The sequence below is a fragment of the Balaenoptera ricei genome, chromosome 11 (genome assembly GCF_028023285.1).
Source record: "Balaenoptera ricei isolate mBalRic1 chromosome 11, mBalRic1.hap2, whole genome shotgun sequence".
NCBI lineage: Eukaryota > Metazoa > Chordata > Mammalia > Artiodactyla > Balaenopteridae > Balaenoptera > Balaenoptera ricei.
The window spans coordinates 28,046,466-28,058,310 of record NC_082649.1 but is presented as its reverse complement, the minus strand read 5'-3'; the positions used below and the strand labels follow the sequence as shown (position 1 = coordinate 28,058,310).

At 36.8% G+C, this 11,845-nt stretch overlaps 1 protein-coding gene across 5 annotated transcripts in view; it reads left to right on the top strand.

Moving 5' to 3' along the window:
- Positions 1 to 76: 76 nt before the first annotated feature.
- Positions 77 to 11,845, top strand: part of CENPQ (centromere protein Q) — a 313,629-nt gene continuing 301,860 nt past the window's right edge. For all 5 annotated transcript variants that reach the window (XR_009505703.1, XR_009505702.1, XR_009505704.1 and 2 more), the window contains exons 1-6: positions 77 to 154; positions 4,256 to 4,398; positions 5,161 to 5,215; positions 6,278 to 6,398; positions 6,984 to 7,052; positions 7,602 to 7,731. Coding sequence is in view for 2 of the 5 variants with exons in the window: in XM_059938536.1 (XP_059794519.1) it covers positions 4,297 to 4,398; positions 5,161 to 5,215; positions 6,278 to 6,398; positions 6,984 to 7,052; positions 7,602 to 7,731 (477 nt within the window). In the remaining 3 variants the exon portion in view is untranslated. The remainder of the gene's footprint in view (positions 155 to 4,255; positions 4,399 to 5,160; positions 5,216 to 6,277; positions 6,399 to 6,983; positions 7,053 to 7,601; positions 7,732 to 11,845) is intronic.

Sequence of the window (11,845 nt, the reverse complement as noted above, 5' to 3'; positions counted from 1 at the left end):
TCCCGATGACGTTAGGGGCGTGGCTAGATTCCCGCCTCTCTCCACAAGTGTTTCCGGTTTCTACTGGTTCACTTCCGGGTCTCCGCGGCTTTGGAAGGTTTGGGCGCGAGTTGCTCTGAGCGCGGCACCTGGAAGGATTCAAGAGGCGTCTTTGGTGAGTAGTGAAAGCGCTTTCCCTGACGCTGGCTCCAGTTTGGGGATGAGTTTTGTGTGCGGCGCGTTGGTGGCAAACTCGGCGACTCGTGTTTGAGGAGCTTGAGGTGGTTTTCAAAGAGCAGGGAGATCCGAACAGGTGTGCCCTTCGGAACCAGTGATTGAAAAAGTGGTATTTGATTCGCAAGGAGTGAGTGAAGCCACGCATGGTTCCTCCCTCGTTTCCCCGAATCATCGTAATCCTTGTTCTCCCTCCTTAACCTCTCCCGCAGTCAGTCGTGGGGCTAAGTGCGGCCTTAGTGATGAGTGCCTTTGAGCCTTAAGGAAGCTGCGGTCGGCAGCGTCGCTACACCTAGGCCTCATTTGTCAAGAGGTAAACATTGTGTATTTGCAGTTTTGCCAGACGTCGTGCTCACCTGTTGTGCCCATACAGAGGTCTAGCTTGGTGGCTTCCACGAGTTTCAGCACGCTGGCAAAGAAAACAAGACAACCTAGAATACTTCCCTGTTTCCTACAGAGTAAAGAATACATTTCTTACTGCAGTATATAGACTGGCTGCAAACTACAGTCCCAGTCTTTTTTTCTGTCCGTTCCTCCCGTACACGTCAAAGCCTCTCTGAACTTTTTCTGCCCCTGAACAGACCAGTTTCTTTTGAAGTGTCTTGCCAACGGGCTTTTTTTCTCTCAAATGCTTTACTCCCCTTCCTTCTGGCTAAATATTGCAAAATGTAATTCAAATATTACTTTTTTCTCTGAATTCTGTATGTCCCCCCCCATACCCACACCAATTTGAGATATTCACTCATTTGTCTCGTAACATTTGTCGCATTGTGTATAACTGAATATACATAGGAATTGTTTTCACGTGTCTGTAGCTACTACCACTAGCCTGTGGTTTCCTGCGGATCCAAAACAGGCCAAAGTTTACTCTTCCTTTTTGTATCTGCTACAACTAGCCCAACAGTAACAGTAGATTATTTTATTTATTGAGTTCTTACTATGTCCCAAGTTCTAGGCACTTTATGTATTCTGTACAAAATTTTAGCTTTACAAAAGCCTTTGATGTTGATACTTTTAGCCGTGGGGAAAGTGAGCAAATTTAGTTCCCCAAGGCTATACAGCTGGTTAAATGACAGAGCTGGGATTTGGAACCTGGGCAATTTGTCCTCATCCCTGGCTGGCTCTTGGCAGTGGTTCTCAACCTCGGGCAGTTTTGCACCAGCAGATATTTGTCTGGAGACAATTTTGGTCTATCCCATGCAAAATGTTAATAGTGCTGAGGTGGAGGAACTTTCTGCACTATGGCTAATTGCCTCAAGTAGGTATCAATGAAAACAGAGCTTTTCAGACTGTCTGTGGTAAAGGACCAATTTTGGGTTTTTTTAAAATTTTTAATCAGTCACAACTGATACTTTTGTAAAATACAATTTAAAAAAAACTGAATACTAGCCAAACCCATGGAACGTACAACACCAAGAATGAGCCCTAATGTAAACCATAGACTTTGGGTGATAGGATGTGTCAATGTCGGTTCATGGACTGTGGCAAATGCACTGCTCTGGTATGGGATGTTGATAGTAGGGAAGGGGGGATATGCTCGAATTTTGTTCTTTCTGCTGAATTTTTCTGTAACCATAAAACTTCTCTAAAAAAGAAAGTCTTTTTTAATGAATTATTAGAAAAATTAAACTTAAAAAGAAAAAACAAAGCCAGTTATTTTTTGGCCAGATCTAACATACATAAAATTGTTGTCAAATTGCCATAAAAGTTTCTAAATGAATACTTTTAATGTCTATACTTTAAAAGACTGTAACAAACAGTTTGTAAATCAAATTTGGAGTAGCACTGAATTACATGTTACTGAATAAAGAATATCAAGAAAAACGATGAACAAAACCAAACTATAAATAAGTGCCAAATGAAAGAGACCATTAAGAGCCCACAGACTTCTGTAGAGCGTTGAGGTGGAGTGGTTAGGAAGGCTTTCAGAAGCAGGTGGCTCATGATCTGAGAGGAGGTTGGGCATAGACAGGAGAGAGCAGCTCGGGTAGAGTATGTGCACTACTCAAAGTGTGTTCCGGGAATCCAGTCTATCTGGAGAGGGAGATGCAGTTGAGGAGTAGTGGGAGAGAAGTATGGAAAGCTTGGCAGGTCTAGATTGTTAAGGACTATAAATGTCATGGTAAAGAGTTGGGATGTTATAAGGTAGGTATTACGGAAGGATTTTTCTTTTTTAATTAAAAAAAATTACCTATCTTGTTCCAAAATTTGGGATTGGAAACAACTTGGTAGGGTTGACTTATAACTTTTCCACGCAGCGTCAGCTGCAGTGTATTGGCTCAGGTACATGCGCGAGGCTGGCAATCGTTGGTGTTAGCTATTGGTTGGGAGTTCAGCTGGGGCTTTTGCCTGGGTCTTTAGTTCCTCTCCGTGTTGGCCTTCCTCATAGAGTGCTAGCTGGGTTTCAAGAGCAAATATTCCAAGCAAGGGGAAGTTGCAGCTGCTAGTCTCTTCATATTTGGGCCAGGAAACTGGTACAGAATCATTTCCACCATATTCTACTGCTCAAACCGCTGCACAGTCTGTAAGATTTAAGACAAGGGGTCATATACTTCACCTCTCAATAACAAGAGTGAGAAGGAATTTGCACCATTTTTAGTCTCCTAAATGGAATGAGGACTAAATCTCAGCCTTCAATTGTTCTCTCACCTGGATGCTCTTCTTCAGTGAACAACTGTACTGTACATGGCAGTCCTTCCAGGAGAGGTTCACAAGCAAAACTCTCATATGGATTAGTTTTTAAGTAGGGGAAATATATGGCAGGGATGTCAAGTTGAGAGAATTTGACATTTTAGGAATGCAACAGAGGAGACTGTGTGTAGAATAAGGTGCCACATTGTTCAAAAGCAGGGTAAAGTGTATTTTAGCTTCCACTGCTTTTTGTAACTGATCTGACATGTAGTCTCCAAGTATGGTTTGTGATCTTTCAGTTAATTCTTTCTTTCCCACTATTTTTGTCTTACGGGAAAAAGAAAAGCTTGAACTTTTCCTTTTAAAATTTGAGAGAATAGATTTATCCAGAGTACCCACTTTATTGTCTGTCTCTAAATCTGCGCGTATATTTAAATTGTAGTAATGTGATAAACTCTGAATTTTTAGAAAAGGAATGGTGACTGGTTTGTCTATATATCTAACTATATATGTCTAGAAAAATATGTATATATAATGTACACACCACACATACTTGTGTGTGTGTGTGTGTGTATGTGGGTTTGTGTTCACGTGTACTGTACCAAACGTGTACGTAACTTCTTAGCTATCTGCTCTTTATGATCTAATGCAGGAATATATATTTTATCCCTCTGTTTCTTTTAGCAAAAATGAGTTTGGTGATAAAGAACTATTAAATGGGGAAAAGGAATTATTCTAAATTTTGTCATTGACATTCTCATCCCCACTCCGGTGCCTGTTTTGTAATGTGTGAGAAGACAGAGTAATCAGTATACTTCTGTGCTTTTGTTAAAATACACATAACCCAGAAAAAGTTAAAGCTTAACTTTTTAACTTTTTAATTCTTAATTCCTTATGAGTGAATTTACCACATGAATGTCTACAACGTAGATTCATGGTATAATCCTAAAAATTATCGTCTCCCATCTTTGACGTTAAGTTGAATGATAAATCCATTAAGCCTAAAATAAGAAGGCCTGAATGTTATTCTTTGAGTTGACATTATCTGTGACTAGAGTAAAACAATTTAGCACTATATATTTCCATCTTCTTGGATTTTAATATAGAGATAACGTTATTGTCTGGGGGAGTATAAAGTAAGAGGTGTAAAAGTGTTTTTATATAAGATTTTTTAATGCTATACAAATGGAAGAAATTTTTAGGAATGAAATTGAATTAGATATCTTTACTCTAATGAGAACCAATGTTATTTGTTTTAAAATATATTTAAATGTTTTAAAAACACACAATACTATGCCAAAGCTTTCTTTATGATTTTTTTTTAAAGGCAAATTTGGAACATTTATAAGTAGTCTTTTTAACAAAATGTTTTTAATAAAACAAGTCTTTAGTGTTCTTTTCATCTTTACAGACATTTTGAAACACTGTTATAGTTGTTCTGTTTACATCAAGATGTCTAGCAAAGCAAATCCTTCTAAGAAAAGGTCTCAACATTTAAAAAGAAATCCAAAAAGAAAAATTGATAATGAAGAAGCGGAGTTATCAGAGAAAGAGGTAATGAAATATCAAGTTTATCATTCAGGACTCTGATTAGAAATATCATCTGTTCTATGTAAAGCAGTATGTGAAGACTAAAGGTCAGCTTTACTACAAATTATAGTAATTCTTATTCCACATATATTGTTATATGGGAGCTGTTGCAACATGGTTTGTAAAAGTTCTCACATAAAAATTGTTTACCTCAATTTCTAAAGATATTGATCAGAGAATTCTTTAGGGAAGAAGTGCTATGGGGCATTGCTAAGGTGTTTAAATAGGAAGACTGGGAATATAGTATACAGATTCTATGGCATTCATATGTTAAAAGACAAGAGAATCTGTCAATTGGTGGAGGAGATTTTTATTAACATAGAGAAAAATTAGTTTGGGAGGAATTAACTTCTTCCTACCATAAACGAAATAATCAACAATTTTTCTCTATTTACCCTGTATTAGACAATGCCTATATTTGTTTTTCAGGAAAAGTATATAACACTATTTCACAGGCAAGATGAGTATGATTTCTTTAAAACATTCTTTGACACCATATGAAATTCTATTATACTTTATCACCATTGTTCAGGAGTAGCTTTAGTATATCCTCTGCTTGTGATAAATACACATCCTTTTTCTGTAGAAGTAGCAATATACTTTTTTTCTGTCTTGCCAGAAGGTATATGAATTCTCTCCAACATACATGACAAATCTATTGCAATAGCAGTATCTTTTTATCTAATGTTTAATTCTTTGTGCATACACATGTGTTTTTCCCTCTAGGTTAGAAACACAGCGAAAAAAAATAGAAGTCATCCAAAACATCTGTCTTCTGAAGGTATTCCTTTTCTATGTCTTGTTTAACCTATCTTTCCCAAGCTATCTATATTTATGAAAAAATTCTCAGTATCTTGTTTATGAGTTCTGCATAAGCAAAAGACAGTAATAAACAGTTACATTCTTATTTTTGCAAGAATAAGTAGCACTGGTTGGTCAGTTCTTTTGGTCAACTGAAATTTTACTTACCACCTGTAGCAAAATACTGTGTAGGGTCCTAAGTTGAAAGGAGCAAGAGAAATTCAAAGTGTACCACAGTCTGAATTATTACTGATTTGTGATATACAGACACACCTACTGATTTCTCTTTGAGACAAATATGCTTCTGTTTCGCCACCACTATTTAGATTAGATTGGAACCACTGAGTTTGTCTGGAGTAATTTAGTTTGGAGTAGTCATCTTTACTTAAACATCACTTCAGCATGGAAGAATTTTCTACCTCTCCTCACCCAAGACCAAGTTAGGTCCTCCGGTTTTATACTTCCATAGTGCACTGTACTTTTTCTTTCGTAATGCTTTGCATACCTGAAATGTAATTATTTAATCTCCCTTCTCTCCAAAACTAATCTTCATGTGAGCCAATAGTGTATCTCCTTTGTTTATTTCTTATAAGTAGAATAATATCAACAACCTAGTAGACACTGATTATCTGTTTGTGGTTTGGTTAATCTCCTTTGTTTCAGTTGCCATCCAGCATTTGGCAGAAATCATTTTCTAGTCTTCTCAATGAAGCCCTTTAATTCAGGTCATTTCTGAGAACCAGACTTTTATGTTGAATCCTAAGAGTTGTAGCTTGGTTCTTTATTTAAGATTGTCTTGAGTTTGTATCCGCAATATCACTTAATAGTATTTTAGTTAATATAACAATAGCATATTCATATTCAGTACCTGGCCTGTTATGGCTGTGCAATAAAAAGGAAATTAAATAGTTTATACAGCTTCATAATATTGGTTCTCATAATTCCATTAGCTCTTTTAGATAAATTTATATTTGAATCACTTTTTAAGTAAAAACATACAAACTTCTAGAAAAACCAGAGTCTCTTCTTTCACCGGTGACAGGACAAGCAAAGCATACTAATCTAAAACAGGTAAAGATCGCAACCCACAAGAGAAAAACCTGGCAACCTCTTTCGAAGAGTAGCAGAGAACATTTGCAAACTATGATGGAATCAGTAATAATGTGAGTATGAAATTTTTTTCTATTTCACTCTTTTTATTTCTGCTTATATGTTTCCTATAGACAGTATCCTTTTAAATGTTATTATGTACTTTATGGTGATAGGGTGTTTTTCTCTTTTGCAAGATTTATTTAATGTCTTTTGATGGCCTTAGCATTCAGCAAAAATGTCTTTATTAATTTCAGAAACTTGGAATTTCATCAGTGGAATAAAATTGAAATCTTTGCTTGATCTGCTATCTACAACTTTTTCTGGTGAGGGATACTTTAGGAAGAAGTTAGCTCAAATTGACACTCTATGTGGAAGCTAACATGCTAAAAGGAATACAGAAACAGGATTCTGCCATCAAGAAGCTGAAATCTATCAGAGGAGTCAGGCCTATAAATTAATTACAACAATATAATGTGATAAAAAGAACTTAGATTATTCCTCTGCTTTAAATGTATTTAACATAAAAGAAAAAGTGATTGATTCTGCCTGGCTAGTAAAAAAGGGTACTTGAAAGAAATCAGAGAGAAAAAGTAAACAGATTATACTAGTTATGTTTCAAACTAATATTTATTCAATCCCTATTTTTTCTCTTCTAGAGAAATTTTGAGTAGCAGTGTTAGAGAAAATGAAAAAATTCAATATCATCTGAACTTCCTAAAGAAAAGGTAATACAGTTATGCAATTAAAAAATGATTGAAATATAATTGAAAGGTTAAATGATGATTTGTCAGGGATTTGGGGGAGGCGACTTATTGCTAAGATTAGCCACTGTTAATAAAAGAGCATTACAGGACTTCCCTGGTGGCACAGTGGTTAAGAATCCGCCTGCCCATGCAGGGGACACGGGTTCAATCCCTGGTCAGGGAAGATCCCACATGCTGCGGAGCAACTAAGCCTGTGCGCCACAACTACTGAGCCTGTGCTCTAGAGCCCACGTGCTGCAACTACTGAAGCCCGCGTGCCTAGAGCCCGTGCTCCGCAACAAAAGAAGCCCCTGCTCACCACAACTAGAGAAAGCTGGCGTGCAGCAATGAAGACCCAATGCAGCCAAAAATAAATAAATAAAATAAATAAATTTATTTAAAATAAAAGAACATTACAGCCCTTGGGAGTATGAGGGAAGAAAAAAGAGGATGACAGTATTTCAAAACAAGAAACAAAAATGATACTAATGGTACTCAAAAATAAAGTTATGTTTTTATTCTATCCATAAGATTGCTGCAACTGTGTGAAACCCTGAAAGTCCCTCCCAAAAAGCAGCAAGATTTAACTCATGTGTCAAGTCTACTGAAAATGGAAAGGGCACAGCACAGAGCTAATGAAGAGGGTCTGGCATTATTGCAGGTATGAAGTTTGAACAGGGAGTTCATCTTTAGAGGGTAAGGGGGAAAAGACCAAAAAGTTTTTAAAATTGTCATGATATTCTTCTAATAACAAATACTAGATCTTGGACCAGGTTTTTCATTAACTTTTTTTTTAACAAAGCAAAAACTTTCCCTGAACTTTGGGCCTCTAAAGTTAAGACTATTTCTAATATATTTGTAATTAAGTAGCAGTCTTATTTTTTTCATCGGACTTTAAATATCAGATTATAGGAATTCATCACTAAATGCTGTAGCATTTCAAAACACATTATATTAGTTTTTCTGTCCTGTACATGCTACTTTATTGGCAAGAAGAACACAATCATCATCATTACTGTTGTTATAGTCATTATAGATAACATGTAATGAGGGCCTTCTGTGTTCTAGTCATTGTTCTAAGCACTTTACAGTTATAGCCCTTAATGATTTAAAGAGACCTGTGCTATATTTCACATTTTACAACTGTGAAAAAGAGACATATGGGCATTTCTAGCTGAACCTTAGACAGACTGCTTACAGTTATGATGCAAACCTATTAGTCCGATTTCAGGGCAAGTGATTCTTAATCATTATTCTGTAGAAGACAGTGGGAGATAATATTAGCTGTCATGATAAACTGCAGGCTTTTAATTAGTGGATACTTGAACAATTAAGAAAAGCAACCTCAGGGGGCTTATTAAATAATTATTAAAACTAAAACAGATTGGACCATATATCCTTTTGCCATTTTGAAGTAGTTTGTAGATATGGTCTTTGCTAGCAATTCAACTTTGTAAATCAATAAGTTTGTTAACCTTTGTTAGTAAATACGAGGTGGTGGTAGTTTAAGCAAGGAATGCATCCCTAACGATTTCTAATAACTCACCATTCACAAATAGGTCATTCCAGATTTTCCATATGATTGAGAATAACAATGGAAGGATTTATTTGTGAGCAACAGCTCTACATATATTGTAAATTTATAGAGTGGTATTTTTTAGTGGTTGCCTCACTTTCTTCATTGTATGAGATTGTATTTAACTTTCATCCCAATGTTATTACTTTGCAAGAGTATATTCTCAGTACTGACACTAGCTCCCCCAATGAACAGTTGGATAACATTAATATAGGTTAATTTTTAAATTTCAGCTTTGTCTGAGATATAATTGACAAAATTGTAAGATATTTAAAGTGTACATCATGGTTATTTAATATAACTATACATTGTGAAAAGATTCCCCCCATCTAGTTAATTTCCCTTGTCATCTCACTTTTTTTTTTTGATAAGACCATTTAAGTTCTACTCTCTTTCAATTATATAATACAGATTTCAATTATGTAATATCAGTTATAGTTACCATGTTTTACATTAGATCCACAAACCTTATTCATTTTAGCTGCAAGTTTGTATCCTTTACCAACTTCTCCCTATTTCCCCCAGCACCTGGCAACCACTTTTGTACTCTCTGATTCTATGAGTTTGACTTTTTTTAAAGGTTATTTTAAAAGGTTTTAAAGTATAATAATGGTAAATGTTATTTTAACATTTAATATTTGCATAAAGTACTAAATCAGAGATAGTAAATAGTCTTTGATCAGAGACAGTAAATGATAGTGTGATTTTTGTAACACTGGGAGGCATTTCTCTTTTACACCTAAAACTGGATCTCCGTGTGCCAAAAGCATAAATAGAATTAAATGGAAAAAACTGTTTTTCTATACTCGCAACACTTCTGACACCAAATTTGTGGGGTTTTCATACCAAGCAATTCTCCACTTCTCTGTGGAAACCAACTGGGTGTCCTACAATTTAATTCAATTCTAACACTAACTACCTGGAGTTAGCACAGACCCCACAGGGTAAGGGCTTAGTCCCACAGAACTGCCCCCCACTTCAGATGCCAATGCAAGGCCAAGCCTCCGGTACTTCTGACCAACCAAGTATCAATCGGGGCTTCCCATGACCTCCTCCTCCGGTTTGATAATTTGCTAGAACAGCTCGCAGAACTCAGGAAAGCACTTTATTTACTATTACAGGTTTATTAACAAGGATACAACTCAGGAACAGCCAGAGGGAAGAGATGCATAGGGCAAGGTATATGGGAAGGGGCACGGAACTCCCATGCCTGTTCAAGCACCTCCATGTGTTTACCAACCTAGAAGCTGTCTGAATCCAGTAATTTAGAGTTTTTATGGAAGCCTCAGCATGTAGGCATATCTATTATTAACTAAATCTCCAGGCCCTCTCCCCTTCTCAGAGATCAAGGATCCAGGCTGAAAGTTCCAACCCTCTGATCACAGGATTTTGGTTGCTCTGGCAACCAGCCTCCATCCTCTATGAGTTATTAAGTAGCATAAATTCAGGTATGGTTGAAAGGGACTGATTATGAATCACAAAAAGTGCTCCTCCCACTTCAATCATTCAGAAAATGCCAAGGATTTGGAAGCTCTGTGCCAAGAATCAGGGATGAAAATCAAATGTATATTTCTTATAACATCACAACAGCCTAACGTTTGCTTCACAGTCAGTTAGTTACTCAGTTGAAGCACTGTTGGCATTTTGGGCATAAGAGTTCTTCATTGGCATAAGAGTCTTTGAACTAGGAGTTTGTAGGTGTTATCTGTGTCTATTAGTTTTCTCCAATGTGCCTTACTTAGAATGGCTTTTTCCCACTGCAGCCTAGAGTTACTGCTGGTGATGACTTTCCAAAACCTGTATCAGTTACCAGTAAGAGAAGTTGTGTTCATGCAATAAGGACACATTCATTGAACTCTCGCTGCTGCTGCTAGGGAAAGGCAGTGGTGAACAAAGTCTTTCAGAGATACCGAGAAGATGGTATAGGACCTGCTGGGGCATAGTTTTTTTTGTTTGTTTTTTCATTCGTTTAATTAATTAATTAATTTTTTACTTTTGGCTGCGTTGGGTCTTTGTTGCTGCGTGCCGTCTTTCTCTAGTTGCAGTGAGCGGGGGCTACTCTTCGTTGCGGTGAGCGGGCTTCTCATTGTGGTGGCTTCTCTTGTTGCAGAGCATGGACTCTAGGCGTGCGGGCTTCAGTAGTTGTGGCTCGCAGGCTCTAGAGCACAGGCTCAGTAGTTGTGGCGCACGGGCTTATTTGCTCCGCGGCATGTGGGATCTTCCCGGACCAGGGCTGGAACCCGTGTCCCCTGCATTGGCAGGTGGATTCTTAACCACTGCACCACCAGGGAAGCCCTGGGGCATAGTTTTTAATCTCTCTGATCTTACAACCAGAGTTAGCATAAGAAAATATTAGAAGAAGGACAAAAAGTAACATTTCTACAGACGCACACATGCCAAAAATATGTGTTCACAAAACAGATGAATGCTAACCTAATTTCCCAAGCGAGCAGAAAGAAATTTAGAAAAAGAATAGAAGGTATGAAAAAAGTCATAAATATTAGAAATACTAAAAAATTAAGTTATGGAATTCAGGAAAGAATTAGAGCTAAAAGAAAAAAAGCTTTTAGTAATGCAGACTAAGTTAGAAGGAGCAATAAGCAAATGAACAGAACAAATAATACTTAAATAAAAGGTAAAGTAAGGAGAAAATCTTAAGACTGAAAAAGAAAGAATGACATTTTTTTAAGGTATTGAGGAAAAGTGACAAATATAAAAGTTTGGCAAAAAAGATACAGCATGGATATGGTATGAATACCCAAAGAAGATAACCAAAGCAATGAAACAAAATTAATTTTTTAAATTATACTGAAAAATTTTAGTTCTTATTACATTAACCCTTTCCTTCATTCAGTGCTATTATTCATTCCCTTTTGTAGTGTGTTGAATGGTGGCCCACCAAAAGATATGTCTAAGCCCTAATGCCTGGAACCCATGAATGTGACCTTATTTGGTCTAATAAGTGTAGCTCACAGACCCAAAGTCGTGGGTACTCAGGGATTAGCACACTATTCCTATAAGGGCCAGGTGATAAACATTTTACTCATTGTGAGCCATGTATGGTCTTTGTTGCATAGTCTTGTTTTGTTTTTTGACCATCCTTTAGAAATGTAAAAACCATTCATAGCTCTTGGACTGATCAAAAACAGCCTATGGGCAGTTGCAGACCTCTGCAGGTACCCTTTTTAATGGTTACTAG